The sequence below is a fragment of the Bombina bombina genome, chromosome 7, assembly GCF_027579735.1.
Source record: "Bombina bombina isolate aBomBom1 chromosome 7, aBomBom1.pri, whole genome shotgun sequence".
Lineage (NCBI taxonomy): Eukaryota > Metazoa > Chordata > Amphibia > Anura > Bombinatoridae > Bombina > Bombina bombina.
The window spans coordinates 196647401-196666378 of record NC_069505.1 but is presented as its reverse complement, the minus strand read 5'-3'; the positions used below and the strand labels follow the sequence as shown (position 1 = coordinate 196666378).

General features: G+C 39.8%; 1 protein-coding gene across 1 annotated transcript in view; it reads left to right on the top strand.

The window, feature by feature from the left end:
* Positions 1-18978, top strand: part of NAT10 (N-acetyltransferase 10) — a 144010-nt gene that overhangs the window by 29515 nt on the left and 95517 nt on the right. Inside the window, exons 3-8 of the mRNA XM_053689328.1 lie at positions 1730-1821; positions 1946-2117; positions 2214-2336; positions 7303-7364; positions 7454-7568; positions 7667-7774. Of these exons, the coding sequence (XP_053545303.1) occupies positions 1730-1821; positions 1946-2117; positions 2214-2336; positions 7303-7364; positions 7454-7568; positions 7667-7774 (672 nt within the window). The remainder of the gene's footprint in view (positions 1-1729; positions 1822-1945; positions 2118-2213; positions 2337-7302; positions 7365-7453; positions 7569-7666; positions 7775-18978) is intronic.

The window sequence follows — 18978 nt, the reverse complement described above, 5'->3', positions numbered from 1 at the left end:
TGTGGTGCATATGTTGTCGCTAGCTTGTAAATAAAGACACAATGTGACATCTGTAATACTGTGTATGTTCTGTGTGTGGTTATGTGGTGCATATGCTGTCTCTAGCTTGTAAATAAAGACACAATGTGACATCTGTAATACTGTGTATGTTCTGTGTGTGGTTATGTGGTGCATATGTTGTCTCTAGCTTTTAAATAAAGACACAATGTGACATCTGTATTACTGTGTGTGGTTATGTGGTGCATATGCTGTCTCTAGCTTGTAAATAAAGACACAATGTGACATCTGTAATACTGTGTATGTTCTGTGTGTGGTTATGTGGTGCATATGCTGTCTCTAGCTTGTAAATAAAGACACAATGTGACATCTGTAATACTGTGTATGTTCTGTGTGTGGTTATGTGGTGCATATGTTGTCTCTAGCTTGTAAATAAAGACACAATGTGACATCTGTAATACTGTGTATGTTCTGTGTGTGGTTATGTGGTGCATATGCTGTCTCTAGCTTGTAAATAAAGACACAATGTGACATCTGTAATACTGTGTATGTTCTGTGTGTGGTTATGTGGTGCATATGCTGTCTCTAGCTTGTAAATAAAGACACAATGTGACATCTGTAATACTGTGTATGTTCTGTGTGTGGTTATGTGGTGCATATGCTGTCGCTAGCTTGTAAATAAATACACAATGTGACATCTGTAATACTGTGTATGTTCTGTGTGTGGTTATGTGGTGCATATGTTGTCTCTAGCTTGTAAATAAAGACACAATGTGACATTTGTATTACTGTGTATGTTCTGTGTGTGGTTATGTGGTGCATATGTTGTCTCTAGCTTGTAAATAAAGACACAATGTGACATCTGTAATACTGTGTATGTTCTGTGTGTGGTTATGTGGTGCATATGTTGTCTCTAGCTTGTAAATAAAGACACAATGTGACATCTGTAATACTGTGTATGTTCTGTGTGTGGTTATGTGGTGCATATGTTGTCTCTAGCTTGTAAATAAATACACAATGTGACATCTGTAATACTGTGTATGTTCTGTGTGTGGTTATGTGGTGCATATGTTGTCTCTAGCTTGTAAATAAAGACACAATGTGACATCTGTATTACTGTGTGTGGTTATGTGGTGCATATGTTGTCTCTAGCTTGTAAAGAAATACAGACAGTGTGTGATATCTTTATTGCTGTGTATTTTCTGTGTGTGGTTATGTGGTGCATATGTTGTCGCTAGCTTGTAAATAAAGACACAATGTGATATCTGTATTACTGTATATGTTCTGTGTGTGGTTATGTGGTGCATATGTTGTCTCTAGCTTGTAAATAAAGACACAATGTGACATTTGTATTACTGTGTATGTTCTGTGTGTGGTTATGTGGTGCATATGCTGTCTGTAGCTTGTAAATAAATACACAATGTGACATCTGTATTACTGTGTATGTTCTGTGTGTAGTTATGTGGTGCATATGTTGTCTCTAGCTTGTAAATAAAGACACAATGTGACATCTGTATTACTGTGTATGTTCTGTGTGTAGTTATGTGGTGCATATGTTGTCTCTAGCTTGTAAATAAAGACACAATGTGACATTTGTATTACTTTGTATTTTCTGTGTGTGGTTATGTGGTGCATATGCTGTCGCTAACTTGTAAATAAAGACACAATGTGACATCTGTATTACTGTGTATGTTCTGTGTGTGCTTATGTGGTGCATATGTTGTCTCTGCAGGTTGTCATCCTACATCACATGCTGTCTAAAACTTCAGTACGTGCTCGCCCATCAGTTCTCTGGTGCTACAAGAAAGAGCTGGGCTTCAGCAGGTAACTTTACATGGACACAGTGGTGGGTCGGTACACAAGGGTCATTGTTAATGTACAATGTAAAATCTGAGAAGCTTATCTGAGAGATGTAGGCTGCCTTCAACAGTGTGAATTTGTTTTGCAGCCACAGGAAGAAGAAAATGAGAAAGCTGCAGAAAAAAATAAAAAGTGGCTCGTTAAATGTTAAGGACGATGATCCTTTTGAGTTATTTGTTGCTGCCACAAATATCCGATATTGTTACTACAATGAGACCCATAAAATCCTGGGAAATACGTACGGGATGTGTGTATTACAGGTGAGCACGCCCGTGACTTCACCCAGTATACTGTACCTCACTCTGATAAAATATCTCTTTTTGAAAAGACTAACTGGTTTACTGAACTTTGCTTAGGATTTTGAGGCGCTTACACCCAACTTGTTGGCGCGTACTGTGGAGACGGTGGAAGGTGGAGGGATTGTGGTGATTCTTCTGCGTACCATGAGTTCCCTTAAGCAGCTGTACACAATGGCGATGGTATGAGTGACAAGACGGGGCAGGGGAGGCAGATTTGGACTAATGTGACTTGGGATTGATATTGGTTGAACCATCAACCTCTGAGATTACTCAGTTTATTAAGTGAACAGAAGCTCCTGCATTGTGCTCTAGATCACAGGTCCAGGTCAGCTCAGCTTTTCATCTTTTTGAGGGTGATAAACAGAATTATTATGTTAGACAGTAATTTCCTGATGAGTGTTCTCCCCTTTAATGTATTAACAATGGTCCGTTTTTACCTGCAGGCGTATATTTCTTTGCTAGCAGATCCTTTACCTTTATTTTACTTGTATAAACTCCCGCCAATACTAAAAATATGAACATGTTCTCTGTAGAAAAACTATGTTAATGGGAGAAAATAGCACTGTCCGTATATGGCCGGGTTATAATACAATAAATTTAATAATTATTCTTTAAAAGAAACCCCCATTAAAATGCTTATACAAAACAATTTAAAATTAATATAAATTCCTAAATTCTTTATATTAGTTATAAACATATTGAATTATATTTATAGAAACCAGATATGAATCAAACTATACAAGCTTAAAGGGATACTAACCCCTCATTTTTTATTTCATGATTCAGATAGAGCATACAATTTTAAGCAACTTTCTAATTTACTCCTATTATCAATTTTTATTTGTTCTCATGTTATCTTGATTTGAAAAAGCAGTAATAAAAGGTTAGGAGCCAGACCATTTTTTAGTTCAGCACCTTGGTAGAGCTGCTGATTGGTTTGCTACATTTAGCCACAAATCAGCAAGTTCTACCCATGTGCTGAACAAAAAATGGTCTGGCTCTAAAGCTTACAGTACTGCTTTTTCAAATCAAGATAGCATGAGAACAAAGAAAAATTGATAATAGGAGTAAATTAGAAAGATGCTTAAAATCTCATGCTCTATCTGAATCATGAAATAATAAAATTGGGTTTAGTATCCCTTTAAACTGTTACAATATTCTATACAAAGATCATAAAAACATACCTTTAAAAATTACCTTATTCACAATGGATTACATTAAAATACCACAATATGGACTGCTAACTTTCACAGTGCCTAGTTAAACAATATGACAATATAATTTAACAGCCAATTTCTATGCCAAGTTATCTGAGATGAAATAAATTCTTATTTATCTTACAATAAGGCAAATTCTAAAATATATTTATATATTTGCAAAGATAAATTGCTTGGCAAACAAAAGACTAGTTTTAAGCTACACAGGACTATAAAACACAAGTTTAAAATACTAATTGTCCTCTTTTAAATTTATCAGCTTCAATTAGACTGCAGCAACAATTAATGTATTTCTTTATACTTTACCCAAATAGCCAAATCAATGTTTCAGCTTCCAGAACTTCTTGTTTCACCTAATATGAATAAAGGTATTGCAATATGGATAATAAAAGGTAGCACAATTTTGCTTATAGTGACTGTTTTCCAAGACAGCAAAGTTATCAGTCAAAAATGTAGCAAACAGCCAGCCAGCCCTCTTCTATCCTCTTGCATGAGGTTATATCTCATGATAATCCCCACCTTTTTTTATTCTAATCATCAGTGAACCTTTTTGGCTACCCCCCACGGTGCTTGTATTTGGATTGGTCCTGACGGAGCTGAGCATTGATTGGCCCTTTGAGCTAAAATATTTGATTGGCATACTGGGAACATATGTTTTAAACAGTCAATTCGTTTGGCTGTCACACCAGTTTTAATCCCCTAGGGGGCAGCAAACAACCAGAAATGCATTCTCATTATGAATACTGCTACAGTTTAATTATCTAACCTATAAATTGTTTATAAAGTACACTATTTCTTGTATTAATAAGTCATGTTTAATATACATGGATCATATTGTGCCATTTTTCCTGATTATTTTAATATGAAACATCAGTATTATTTCTAACATCATACTAGTATTATCTTAAAATGCCTTTAAAGTTGCAATTGATTATTTTCTTATAAACACAGAATATTTCACATTCAGTACAGCTCTTTCTGAGTGCAAAAAACATATGACACAATAAATGGGACAACCACACGTATATTTGTCAGATGCCTGAAAAATAAAAAGAATAGGTTATTAATTCTTAAAATAAATTGGACATTTGAAATTTATTGTACAGCTACTTGTTCAATACAGCAGACATTTATCCAATATAGTAGAAGTATTATATATATATATATATATATATATATATATATTATATATATATATATATATATATATATATATATATATATATATATGTGTGTTTGTGTGTGTATGTATGTGTGTATATATATATATATATATATATATATATATATATATATATATATATATATATATATATATATATATATACACATATATATATACAGGGAGTGCAGAATTATTAGGCAAATGAGTATTTTGACCACATCATCCTCTTTATGCATGTTGTCTTACTCCAAGCTGTATAGGCTTGAAAGCCTACTACCAATTAAGCATATTAGGTGATGTGCATCTCTGTAATGAGAAGGGGTGTGGTCTAATGACATCAACACCCTATATCAGGTGTGCATAATTATTAGGCAACTTACTTTCCTTTGGGTCAAAAGAAGGACTTGACAGGCTCAGAGAAGTCAAAAATAGTGAGATATCTTGCAGAGGGAGGCAGCACTCTTAAAATTGCAAAGCTTCTGAAGCGTGATCATCGAACAATCAAGCGTTTCATTCAAAATAGTCAACAGAGTCACAAGAAGCGTGTGGAAAAACCAAGGCGCAAAATAACTGCCCATGAACTGAGAAAAGTCAAGCGTGCAGCTGCCAAGATGCCACTTGCCACCAGTTTGGCCATATTTCAGAGCTGCAACATCACTGGAGTGCCCAAAAGCACAAGGTGTGCAATACTCAGAGACATGGCCAAGGTAAGAAAGGCTGAAAGACGACCACCACTGAACAAGACACACAAGCTGAAACGTCAAGACTGGGCCAAGAAATATCTCAAGACTGATTTTTCTAAGGTTTTATGGACTGATGAAATGAGAGTGAGTCATGATGAGCCAGATGGATGGGCCCGTGGCTGGATTGGTAAAGGGCAGAGAGCTCCAGTCCGACTCAGACGCCAGCAAGGTGGAGGTGGAGTACTGGTTTGGGCTGGTATCATCAAAGATGAGCTTGTGGGGCCTTTTCGGGTTGAGGATAGAGTCAAGCTCAACTCCCAGTCCTACTGCCAGTTTCTGGAAGACACCTTCTTCAAGCAGTGGTACAGGAAGAAGTCTGCATCCTTCAAGAAAAACATGATTTTCATGCAGGACAATGCTCCATCACACGCGTCCAAGTACTCCACAGCGTGGCTGGCAAGAAAGGGTATAAAAGAAGAAAATCTAATGACATGGCCTCCTTGTTCACCTGATCTGAACCCCATTGAGAACCTGTGGTCCATCATCAAATGTGAGATTTACAAGGAGGGAAAACAGTACACCTCTCTGAACAGTGTCTGGGAGGCTGTGGTTGCTGCTGCACGCAATGTTGATGGTGAACAGATCAAAACACTGACAGAATCCATGGATGGCAGGCTTTTGAGTGTCTTTGCAAAGAAAGGTGGCTATATTGGTCACTGATTTGTTTTTGTTTTGTTTTTGAATGTCAGAAATGTATATTTGTGAATGTTGAGATGTTATATTGGTTTCACTGGTAAAAATAAATAATTGAAATGGGTATATATTAGTTTTTTGTTAAGTTGCCTAATAATTATGCACAGTAATAGTCACCTGCACACACAGATATCCCCCTAAAATAGTTATAACTAAAAACAAACTAAAAACTACTTCCAAAACTATTCAGTTTTGATATTAATGAGTTTTTTGGGTTCATTGAGAACATGGTTGTTGTTCAATAATAAAATTAATCCTCAAAAATGCAACTTGCCTAATAATTCTGCACTCCCTGTGTGTATATATATATATATATATATATATATATATATATATATATATATATATATAGTTTCTCATATGCTTTTTTTTTCTTAACCAACAGCCTTTTCCACTGAGAATGTGTATTCCAATTAACAGGAGATAATCAATTCTTGCATATACTTAAACTTCAAATACAGGTATACCTCACTTTACAGCGCTTCACTTTACAGCGTTTCGCTAATACAGCGCCTTGTGGAGCTGAAGTTCATCCTCCAGTGATTTTGAAACAGTGCTGTAATCATTGTGAGATTGCGAGAAAAGTGACTGGCACCATTACGTCTGCATATCTCTACATGGGGTCATTATCTGATAACCTTTTATTACATAGAGGAAAGATCAGGAAATCGAACTTCAAACAAAGTCATATAGTGAACATCCCTTTGAAATAGATTGCCTTTTTCTAGTTGAACCAAATGTTTATTCCTTTGTTCTTATTTGGATGTATTGTTATCAGGAAAAAGGGGGTTGGGGCTGGTCTGCTATGAGACCAATTCACTTCAAAATGAAATATTAGATTCTATGATACATCTGTAGTTTTTTAATGTTACTCACAGATACCCTGACAGCACAGATTAATCTCCCTGTGGGAATATGAGAGGGGCAGATAATTTTGTATCTGAAATAGCTGGTTATGCTTATTGAAACCCCCAGCCATAATTAGCTTTTAAATACATATTTGGCTGTGTGTTTAGACATAGACAATATTAGCAGATATGCTTTACCGGCAGGTTCAGCCCATTATTATGAGAAGAACTGGTGATGGGTTTTAAATGAGTAAAACCAGTAATTTCAAATACAAAAAATGACAGGTTTTCCATACATGCCATACTCTGCAGAAGGTATGACAAGACATTTGGGCACATTAAGGGTGTACACATTTTATAATAGTGTCCCTTTAATTGGTATTAAGCAAGCAGTATCAGACCAAGTGCTGATTGGTTCTGGGATGAAAGTGCTATTTTAATACAGCTATAATTGATGCGCCCCAACCTTTTGTTTTTAAGGACGTGCACTCCCGATACAGGACAGAAGCTCATCAGGACGTTGTGGGTCGGTTTAATGAGAGGTGATTTTATTGTTCAGTTCTTATCACATGCTTCTCCTGTAAATGAGAAATATTTAGTCTATTTGGGTAATATTTTGCTGTTTCTTTAGGTTCATTCTGTCTCTGGCTTCCTGTAAAACGTGCATGGTAATAGACGATCAGCTGAGCATCCTACCTATCTCAAGTCACATCGCCAACATTAAACCACTCCCACCTAAGACGCAGGTCAGTACCCTCTCTTGCAGTATCTCATCAGTGGTCCTGCTGTGCAGGGCTGAGCGCTGGTCATGGTATTAATAAACTGTTTATTCTCCTTATTTCAGGAGCTCAGCTTGTCCCCTGAGGAGCAGGAGCTGCAGGATGTGAAACTGAGTCTTCAGGACACTCAGCCCGTTGGGGTCTTGGTTGAAAACTGCAAAACCTTAGACCAGGTGAAAAAATCTTGACACTGAGAGCTCACACTCTGTATTGTTGTGACAAACACATCCTCATGCTGTTTAATTTGGACCCTCACGGATCACTGCACTGCAAAGCTTTGTGCGACAAGCGAGAGAGTATATTCTATAACTGTAGGCGTTATTTGTTGTCTTCATTGCCTTATCAAGGAGAGCTCTTCCTACAGACAGTAGCAGGGTCATAGGGTTGGTTAGTTCGGCACACAGTCTGAGAACCTGTAAATCCATCTGTCCTGTGTCCCTTAGAACAGAAACTGGTCACACCGTGCTGATATGTTTATTGTTAACAATGAAATACTTTAATCAGAACTGGAGTTGCAAGGTAGGATAGAAAAATGAGGACTCTTGAGACAGAGCAGTATAAATGCTAACTTTTTAGTGTATATCCCACCGTATGTGCAGAGGAATTAGCGCAGCACTGAGAATACTGAGGTACGGATAAGGGCGGAGCCACAGTTGTGTTATCTTAGTGACTATTTGAGAGAGTGTCACAGACAACTAGGGATTCTGTGGTATATAGTGTGTTGAATGGGGATCCAAAGTTTAAAATTCAACAGATTAGGAGGTTGAAAACATTTGCTGAGAAAAATTGTTTAATTGATAAAGACCTAAACAAATTCTTGGTGGTAGAGCATCCCATCACACCAATTTTCTACACATTACCTAAAGTCCACAAGGACATTCATTGTCCTCCTGGCCGCCATATTGTGACAAGTACTGAATCAATTCTGTAAAATATTTCTAAGTTTTTGGATAGGATTTTACAACCCTATGTTGAGAATTTGTCATCATTTTATAAAGGATACTGGTGATGGCTCTTGACACAGATAAATACATTTTATACACTCTGGATGTTCAGAGTCTGTACACATCCAAAGGACCAGTCAACACTGTACATTTGCATAATTAGCAAATGCATGATAAGAAGACAATGCAAAAGCGCTTAGTCTGAACTCTAAATGAGTAGTAGATTTTTGTTAAATAAATTGCAAAGCTATGTCTATTTCCACTCCCCCTGTATCATGTGACAGCCATCAGCCAATCACAAATGCTTATACGTATATGCTGTGAATTCTTCCACATGCTGAGTAGGAGTTGGTGACTCAAAAACTAAATATAAAAAGACTGTGCACATTTTGTTAATGGAAGTAAATTGGAAAGTTGTTTAAAATTGCTGCTTTATCTGAATCATGAAGTTTTATTTTGACTTGCGTGTCCCTTTAAGCATGAGAGTGGTATTGCCTGTGTCAAGAAGCTGTTAAGTAATTCTGGGAGATATAATATGCTACAAATAGGATTTTTGGAAGAGCTTTTGAGATTATTTTTGTTTAATGACTACTTCTTGTTCCAAGATACATGGTACATACAAAATCAAGGAACGGCTATGGGGTCTAATGTTGCCCCCTCATATGTCAACATATTCATGGGTATTTTCAAGGAGAAATAGGTGTATGAAAATCCACTATATATATAAAATATGTAGCCACCTGGTGGCGTTTTATCAGTGATGTGTTTGGCATATGGGGGGTAACATTGACTCTCTATATGAATTTGTAGCTGAATTAAACATGGTGGTCAGGGGTATTAAGTTTACCCTCACATGGCATGATACCACAGTGTCATTTTTGGATAGTAATGTGGTGAAGGAAGGTTTTGATTTGAGATGTGACTACAAACAGAAATAATTTACTCCATTACCACAGTTTTCACCCTAAGATTTTACTGAAGTCCCTACCTAGGAGTCAGTTGATTAGAGTTAAACGTATTGTGAGCAAGGATGGCCTTATACAGGACAGATTAAAGGATATGGGTGACACATTCTTGAATAGGGCCTATCCTAGAGCTCTTATTGAAAAGGAAATTGCAGTAGTAAGTGACATTGACAGGACCTCTTTGCTGTTCAGAAAAAAAGAATAAAGAAAGAGGGGACTAACAGGGACCGTTTGATTCTAGTCTCCAAGTATAGTGATAATAGTAGAGAGATTAAGAATATGGTTCGCAGACATTGGCATATTTTGAAAAATTGTAATCCAAATATCAGTAGTTTTCAACAGACCCCTATGATGGCTTGTAAAAGAAACTGTAATCTTAAGGATATGTTGGTACAGACTGACATAGGTAATAGTAAGAAATCTACCCAGAGTTATATAACAGAAAAAATCCTGGGGTGTTATCCCTGTTTAGGGTGTAATAGTTGTAATTCCATGTTTAAGGGAGCCACTTTCTTTTACAAGATATGACGAGTCCACGGATTTCATCCTTACTTATGGGATATTGCCTCCTGGTCAGCAGGAGGCGGCAAAGAGCTCCACAGCAGAGCTGCATAAATATTATTATTATCGGTTATTTGTAGAGCGCCAACAGATTCTGCAGCTCCTCCCTTCCCCCCCAACCCAGTCATTCTCTTTGCCTGTGTTAGTGATAGGAGTGAGGTAAAGTAAGGTGCTAGTTTAGATTCTACAATCAAGAGTTTTTTATTTTAAATGGTGCCAAAGTGTACTATTTTACTACCGGGCAGCTTCTGGAAGAACCATTTAGGGAACTTGTGAGGTTTTAGTCTCACTACGCCTCCCATATCGGTGCTGCCTGGATATGGACTTAGTGTATTTTTCCTAAGACATCTCTCTTTCTCCAACATAGGTGTGTCCGGTCCACGGCGTCATCCTTACTTGTGGGATATTCTCTTCCCCAACAGGAAATGGCAAAGAGCCCAGCAAAGCTGGTCACATGATCCCTCCTAGGCTCCGCCTACCCCAGTCATTCTCTTTGCCGTTGTACAGGCAACATCTCCACGGAGATGGCTTAGAGTTTTTTAGTGTTTAACAACATGACGACTGTTGCGTACATCAACCATCAGGGGGGAACAAGGAGTTCCCTGGCGATGGAAGAAGTGACCAAAATCATTCAATGGGCGGAGACTCACTCCTGCCACCTGTCTGCAATCCACATCCCAGGAGTGGAAAATTGGGAAGCGGATTTTCTGAGTCGTCAGACATTACATCCGGGGGAGTGGGAACTCCATCCAGAAATCTTTGCCCAAATTACTCAACTGTGGGGCATTCCAGACATGGATCTGATGGCCTCTCGTCAGAACTTCAAGGTTCCTTGCTACGGGTCCAGATCCAGGGATCCCAAGGCGACTCTAGTAGATGCACTAGTAGCACCTTGGACCTTCAAACTAGCTTATGTATTCCCGCCGTTTCCTCTCATCCCCAGGCTGGTAGCCAGGATCAATCAGGAGAGGGCGTCGGTGATCTTGATAGCTCCTGCGTGGCCACGCAGGACTTGGTATGCAGATCTGGTGAATATGTCATCGGCTCCACCATGGAAGCTACCTTTGAGACGAGACCTTCTTGTTCAAGGTCCGTTCGAACATCCGAATCTGGTCTCACTCCAGCTGACTGCTTGGAGATTGAACGCTTGATCTTATCAAAACGAGGGTTCTCAGATTCTGTTATTGATACTCTTGTTCAGGCCAGAAAGCCTGTAACTAGAAAAATTTACCACAAAATATGGAAAAAATATATCTGTTGGTGTGAATCTAAAGGATTCCCTTGGGACAAGGTAAAGATTCCTAAGATTCTATCCTTTCTTCAAGAAGGATTGGAGAAAGGATTATCTGCAAGTTCCTTGAAGGGACAGATTTCTGCCTTGTCTGTGTTACTTCACAAAAAGCTGGCAGCTGTGCCAGATGTTCAAGCCTTTGTTCAGGCTCTGGTTAGAATCAAGCCTGTTTACAAACCTTTGACTCCTCCTTGGAGTCTCAACTTAGTTCTTTCAGTTCTTCAGGGGGTTCCGTTTGAACCCTTACATTCCGTTGATATTAAGTTATTATCTTGGAAAGTTTTGTTTTTGGTTGCAATTTCTTCTGCTAGAAGAGTTTCAGAATTATCTGCTCTGCAGTGTTCTCCTCCTTATCTGGTGTTCCATGCAGATAAGGTGGTTTTACGTACTAAACCTGGTTTTCTTCCAAAAGTTGTTTCTAACAAAAACATTAACCAGGAGATAGTCGTGCCTTCTTTGTGTCCGAAACCAGTTTCGAAGAAGGAACGTTTGTTGCACAATTTGGATGTTGTTCGCGCTCTAAAATTCTATTTAGATGCTACAAAGGATTTTAGACAAACATCTTCCTTGTTTGTTGTTTATTCTGGTAAAAGGAGAGGTCAAAAAGCAACTTCTACCTCTCTCTCTTTTTGGATTAAAAGCATCATCAGATTGGCTTATGTGACTGCCGGACGGCAGCCTCCTGAAAGAATCACAGCTCATTCCACTAGGGCTGTGGCTTCCACATGGGCCTTCAAGAACGAGGCTTCTGTTGATCAGATATGTAGGGCAGCGACTTGGTCTTCACTGCACACTTTTACCAAATTTTACAAGTTTGATACTTTTGCTTCTTCTGAGGCTATTTTTGGGAGAAAGGTTTTGCAAGCCGTGGTGCCTTCCATTTAGGTGACCTGATTTGCTCCCTCCCTTCATCCGTGTCCTAAAGCTTTGGTATTGGTTCCCACAAGTAAGGATGACGCCGTGGACCGGACACACCTATGTTGGAGAAAACAGAATTTATGTTTACCTGATAAATTACTTTCTCCAACGGTGTGTCCGGTCCACGGCCCGCCCTGGTTTTTTAATCAGGTCTGATAATTTATTTTCTTTAACTACAGTCACCACGGTATCATATGGTTTCTCCTATGCAAATATTCCTCCTTAACGTCGGTCGAATGACTGGGGTAGGCGGAGCCTAGGAGGGATCATGTGACCAGCTTTGCTGGGCTCTTTGCCATTTCCTGTTGGGGAAGAGAATATCCCACAAGTAAGGATGACGCCGTGGACCGGACACACCGTTGGAGAAAGTAATTTATCAGGTAAACATAAATTCTGTTTTTCACAGGACCTCAGGAGGAGAAGTGGACCTCTTGGCACTGATTTTTCATGCTGTTCCTCAGCATGGAGGTAAGTGTAGTTTTTTACTCTGGGGCTCTGCAGCATATCCTGGACCTGACTGTACTTACTCCTCTATCAGGGCTTCCCTGATTCAATATGCTAATTCTCACCTAAGAACAATATAGTGAGATCTGACATATATTTATTCCCCAAACATTCTGAGACAGTAAATGCAATAGAAGCGTTGGGGTTTTATGGATATAAACACTGTATGTTTTTATGTTGGGCAGCTCTGGTTATGGTGGCAGCTTGCACACTTTGCTGGATGAGTATTCGGCTGACGCTGGGGACTTTACCGGAGGTTGTGTTTAAACTTTGTAAATAGGCTCCGGTAAATGGCGGTTCACAGTATTTTTGCGGGGGTTAGGTTTACGCCCACGATGGGCGGGGCTGCTTGTTCGCGGGCTCGCCGCGCAGTATCTCCTCCATTTGGTTCCGGCTAGCTGCGTTCCTCACGGCACCTAAGCTTGCTTCCGTAAAACATTCGCAAGTGATCTTAGGTGCGCTGTACGAGGGGTAAAAGTGTCGAACACGTGGAAGGTAGGAGCTGCGGCAAGGTGGCTGATAGTTTTTCTAAGTAGTAGGAAAAGAGCCAGTAAGTTAATTTGTAGTTACTATCGACACAGGAAGTGTGGTTAAGTTTAATTAGGTGCTTCCTCTGTCTTTTTTTGCCTGCAAGGGGTTAGCGCAGGGGGAGCTTTTTAAAGACACAGTAATATATTTTTTATTAGTGTTTCTGTTCCTGTGACTCGACCAAGTTTGGTTTTGTGTTCATGTTATCACGGATGACATTGAACAAAGTACATGTCCCATGTGTTTCGATGCCATTGTGGAACCCCCTGTTACACTTTGTGACTCTTGTATTGAGAGAGCCTTGCAATGTAAAGAAAAAATATTTTTTAGTAAAGATATGTCTAAAGATTGTGCTCAGACTGATGAGATTCAGGGTATGCCACAACTTTCTCCCCAAGCGTCACAGCCTTTAACGCCCGCTCAAGCAACGGCATGTTCTTCATCGGCATCTGCTTCTTTTACCTTGCAGGATATGGCTGCAGTCATGTCATCTACTCTCACAGAAGTTTTATCTAAGTTGCCAGTGTTACAGGGCAAACGCAGCAGGACAGAGACCTATGTGGTTCCTGCGACTTCTGATGCTTTGATGGCTATCTCTGATGTACCCTCCCAGGGATCTGAAATGGGCGGTAGAGAGACCCTTTCTGAGGGGGAACTGTCTGACTCAGGAAGTGCGTTACCTTCAGATTTAAACTTAAACACCTCCGCCTGTTGCTGCGGGAGGTTTTGCTGACTCTGGACGACTGTGACTCTATTGTGGTACCTCCCGAGAAATTGTGTAAAATGGACAAATGCTTAGAAGTTCCTGCTTACTCTGATGTCTTTCCGGTTCCTAAGAGAATTACGGAAATTATTACATGAGAATGGGAAAGACCGGGTATCCCGTTCTCACCTTCCCCTATTTTTAAGAAGATGTACCCTATAGCTGACTCCGTTCGGGATTCTTGGCAAACGATCCCTAAGGTGGATTGAGCTATTTCTACCCTGGCTAAAAGTACGACTATCCCTATTGAGGACAGTTGTGCCTTCAAAGATCCTATGGATAAAAAGTTGGAGGGTCTTCTAAAGAAGCTTTTTGTTCACCAGGGATATTTATTACAACCGACGGCCTGCATTGTACCAGTCACAACTGCGGCCGCCTTTTGGTTTGACACCTTAGAGGAGTCTCTTAAGACTGAGACTTCTTTAGAAGAGATAATGGACAGAATTAAGGCCCTTAAGCTGGCTAATTCTTTTGTCACAGATGCCGCATTCCAGATTGCAAAATTGGCAGCTAAGAATGCCGGATTTTCCATTTTAGCACGTAGAGCCTTATGGTTAAAATCTTGGTCTGTGAATGTGTCCTCTAAATCCAAGCTTTTGGCTATTCCTCTCAAGGGAAAGACTCTGTTCGGGCCTGATTTGAAAGAAATAATTTCTGACATTACGGGAGGTAAGGGTCACCTCTTCCCTCAAGATAAGACATCTAAGCAAAGGGGACGTCAAAGTAATTTTCGCTCCTTTCGCAATTTTAAAGGAATTTCCCCTTCCCCCTCCGCTAAACAGGAAGGGAATTATCCTCAAGCCAAGCTCACATGGAGACCCAACCAGGCTTGGAACAAGGGTAAGCAACCCAAGAAGCCCGCGACTGCTTCCAAGACAGCATGAAGGGGTGGCCCCCGATCCGGGACCGGATCTAGTAGGGGGCAGACTTTCTCTCTTTGTCCAGGATTGGATAAGAGACGTTCAGGATCCCTGGACACTAGAAATTGTGTCTCAAGCGTATCAGTTGGAGTTAAAAAAAATCCTTCCCAAGGGGGAGGTTTCTTCTTTCACTATTGTCTGTAGACCAGACAAAAAGAGAGGCGTTCTTATGTTGTGTAAAAGACCTCTCCACTGTGGGAGTAATTTGTCCCGTTTCCATACAAGGACAGGGGTTTTACTCAAATCTCTTTGTGGTTCCCAAAAAAGAGGGAACGTTCCGACCCATTTTAGATCTCAAGAGTCTAAACAAGTTTCTCAGAGTTCCATCCTTCAAGATGGAGACTATTCGGACAATTCTTCCATTGATCCAGGAGGGTCAATATATGACTACCGTGGACTTTAAAGGATGCATATCTTCATATTCCTATCCACAGAGATCATCACCAGTTCCTGAGGTTTGCCTTTCTGGACAAAAATTTTCAGTTCGTGGCTCTTCTTTTCGGACTGGCCACGGCACCCAGGATCTTCACGAAGGTTCTGGTGTCTCTGCTAGCGATTCTCAGACCGCGGGGCATTGCAGTGGCGCCTTATCTGGACAATATTCTGATCCAGGCGTTGTCTTATCACCTGACAAAGTCTCATACCGACATGGTTCTGTCCTTTCTAAGAACTCACGGGTGGAAAGTGAATCTGGAGTTCACTAATTCCACAGACAAGGGTTCCTTTCCTGGGAACTCTAATAGACTCTATATTACTCAAACGTCTGGCAGATGTTCCAGATGTTCAATCTTTTTGTCAGGCCCTGACTAGAATCCGGCCTGTGTTTAGATCTATTGCTCCTCCTTGGAGTTTGAATTTAGTTCTTAATGTTCTTCAAGGGGTTCCGTTTGAACCTATGCATTCCATAAATATTAAGTTATTATCTTGGAAAGTTTTATTTTTAGTTGCTATTTCTTCTGCTCGCAGAGTCTCTGAGCTTTCGGCTTTACAATGTGATTCTCCTTATCTTATTTTCCATTCTCATAAGGTGGTGTTACGTACCAACACTGGTTTTCTTCCTAAGGTTGTTTCTAACAAAAATATTAATCAGGAAATTGTTGTTCCTTCCTTGTGTCCTAACCCTTCTTCTAAGAAGGAGCCTATGTTACATAATTTGGACGTAGTCCGTGCCTTGAAGTTCTACTTGCATGCGACTAAGGATTTTCGTCAAACATCTTCATTATTTGTTGTTTTTGCTGGGAAACGTAGGGGTCAGAAAGCTACGGCTACCTCTCTTTCTTTTTGGCTGAAGAGTATCATCCGTGTTGCATATGAGACTGCAGGACAGCAGCCTCCAGAATGAATTACGGCTCATTCTACTAGGGCTGTGGCTTCCTCATGGGCATTTAAAAATGATGCTTCTGTTGAACAGGTTTGCAAGGCTGCAACTTGGTTGTGTCTTCACACTTTTTCCAAATTTTACAAATTTGATACTTTTGCTTTATCTGAGGCTGTTTTTGGGAGAAAGGTTCTTCAAGCAGTGGTGCCTTCCGTTTAGGTTCCTGTCTTGTCCCTCCCTTTCATCCGTGTCCTATAGCTTTGGTATTGTATCCCATAAGTAAGGATGAAATCCGTGGACTCGTCATATCTTGTAAAAGAAAAGGAAATTTATGTTTACCTGATAAATTTATTTCTTTTACGATATGACGAGTCCACGGCCCACCCTGTTGTTTTTTTTTATAAAGACAGGTTTTTATTTTTGTTAAATTCCAGTCACCTCTGCTCCTTGGCTTTTCCTTTCTCTTCCTAACTTCGGTCGAATGACTGGGTTGGGGGGAAGGGAGGATGAGATCCGTGGACTCGTCATATCGTAAAAGAAATACATTTATCAGGTAAGCATAAATTTCCTTTTCTCCAACATAGGTGTGTCCGGTCCACGGCGTCATCCTTACTTGTGGGATATTCTCTTCCCCAACAGGAAATGGCAAAGAGCCCAGCAAAGCTGGTCACATGATCCCTCCTAGGCTCCGCCTTCCCCAGTCATTCTCTTTGCCGTTGCACAGGCAACATCTCCACGGAGATGGCTAAGAGTTTTTTGGTGTTTAAATGTAGTTTTTATTCTTCAATCAAGAGTTTGTTATTTTAAAATAGTGCTGGTATGTACTATTTACTCTGAAACAGAAAGGAGATGAAGATTTCTGTTTGTAAGAGGAAAATGATTTTAGCAACCGTTACTAAAATCGATGGCTGTTTCCACACAGGACTGTTGAGATGAATTAACTTCAGTTGGGGGAAACAGTGAGCAGACTTTTGCTGCTTGAGGTATGACACATTTCTAACAAGACTTGGTAATGCTGGAAGCTGTCATTTTCCCTATGGGATCCGGTAAGCCATTTTCTTAATTTTTAATATAAGAATAAAGGGCTTCACAAGGGCTTTAAAGACTGGTAGACATTTTTCTGGGCTAAAACGATTACTTTATAAGCATATTTAATGGTTTATAACTTTGAAGAGTTATTTTAATCTTGAGAATTCTGTTAAAAAAACGGACAGGCACTGTATTGGACACCTTTTTCACTGGGGGCCTTTTCTAGTCATAGGCAGAGCCTCATTTTCGCGCCACTAATGCGCAGTTGTTTTTGAGAAGCATGGCATGCAGATTCATGTGTGAGGAGCTCAGATCCACTGAAAAAGCTTATTGAAGGCGTCATTTGGTATCGTATTCCCCTCTGGGCTTGGTTGGGTCTCAGCAAAGCAGATACCAGGGACTGTATAGGGGTTAAATGTAAAAACGGCTCCGGTTCCGTTATTTTAAGAGTTAAAACTTTCAAATTTGGTGTGCAATACTTTTAAGGCTTTAAGACACTGTGGTGAAATTTTGGTGAATTTTGAACAATTCCTTCATACTTTTGCGCATATTCAGTAATAAAGTGTGTTCAGTTTAAAATTTAAAGTGACAGTAACGGTTTTATTTTAAAACGTTTTTTGTGCTTTGTTATCAAGTTTATGCCTATTAACATGTCTGAACTATCAGATAGACGATGTTCTGTATGTTCGGAAGCCAAGGTTCCTCTCCATTTAAATATATGTGATGAATGTGACAAACAAAGTAGGGACAATGATGCCACTGATAATAATGTTGCCCAAAATGATTCCTTAAGTGAGGGGAGTAAGGATGGTACTGCATCATCTCCTTCTATGTCTACACCAGTCTTGCCCACTCAGGAGGTCCCTAGTGCATCTAGTGCGCCAATCCTCCTTACTATGCAACAATTAACGGCTGTAATGGATAATTCTATTAAAAACATTTTAGCCAAAATGCCCACTTATCAGCGAAAGCGCGACTGCTCTGTTTTAGATACTGAAGAGCATGAGGACGCTGATGATAATGGTTCTGACATGCCCTTACACCAGTCTGAAGGGGCCAGGGAGGTTTTGTCTGAGGGAGAAATTTCAGATTCAGGAAAAATTTCTCAACAAGCTGAACCTGATGTTATTACATTCAAATTTAAATTGGAACATCTCCGCGCTCTGCTTAAGGAGGTGTTATCTACTCTGGATGATTGTGACAATTTGGTCATTCCAGAGAAATTATGTAAGATGGACAAGTTCCTAGAGGTCCCGGTGCCCCCCGAAGCTTTTCCTATACCCAAGCGGGTGGCGGACATTGTAAATAAAGAATGGGAAAGGCCCGGCATACCTTTTGTCCCTCCCCCTATATTTAAGAAATTATTTCCTATGGTCGACCCCAGGAAGGACTTATGGCAGACAGTCCCCAAGGTCGAGGGGGCGGTTTCTACTCTAAACAAACGCACTACTATCCCTATAGAAGATAGTTGTGCTTTCAAAGATCCTATGGATAAAAAAATTAGAAGGTTTGCTTAAAAAGATGTTTGTTCAGCAAGGTTACCTTCTACAACCAATTTCATGCATTGTTCCTGTCACTACAGCAGAGTGTTTCTGGTTCGAAGAACTAGAAAAGTCGCTCAATAAAGCATCTTCTT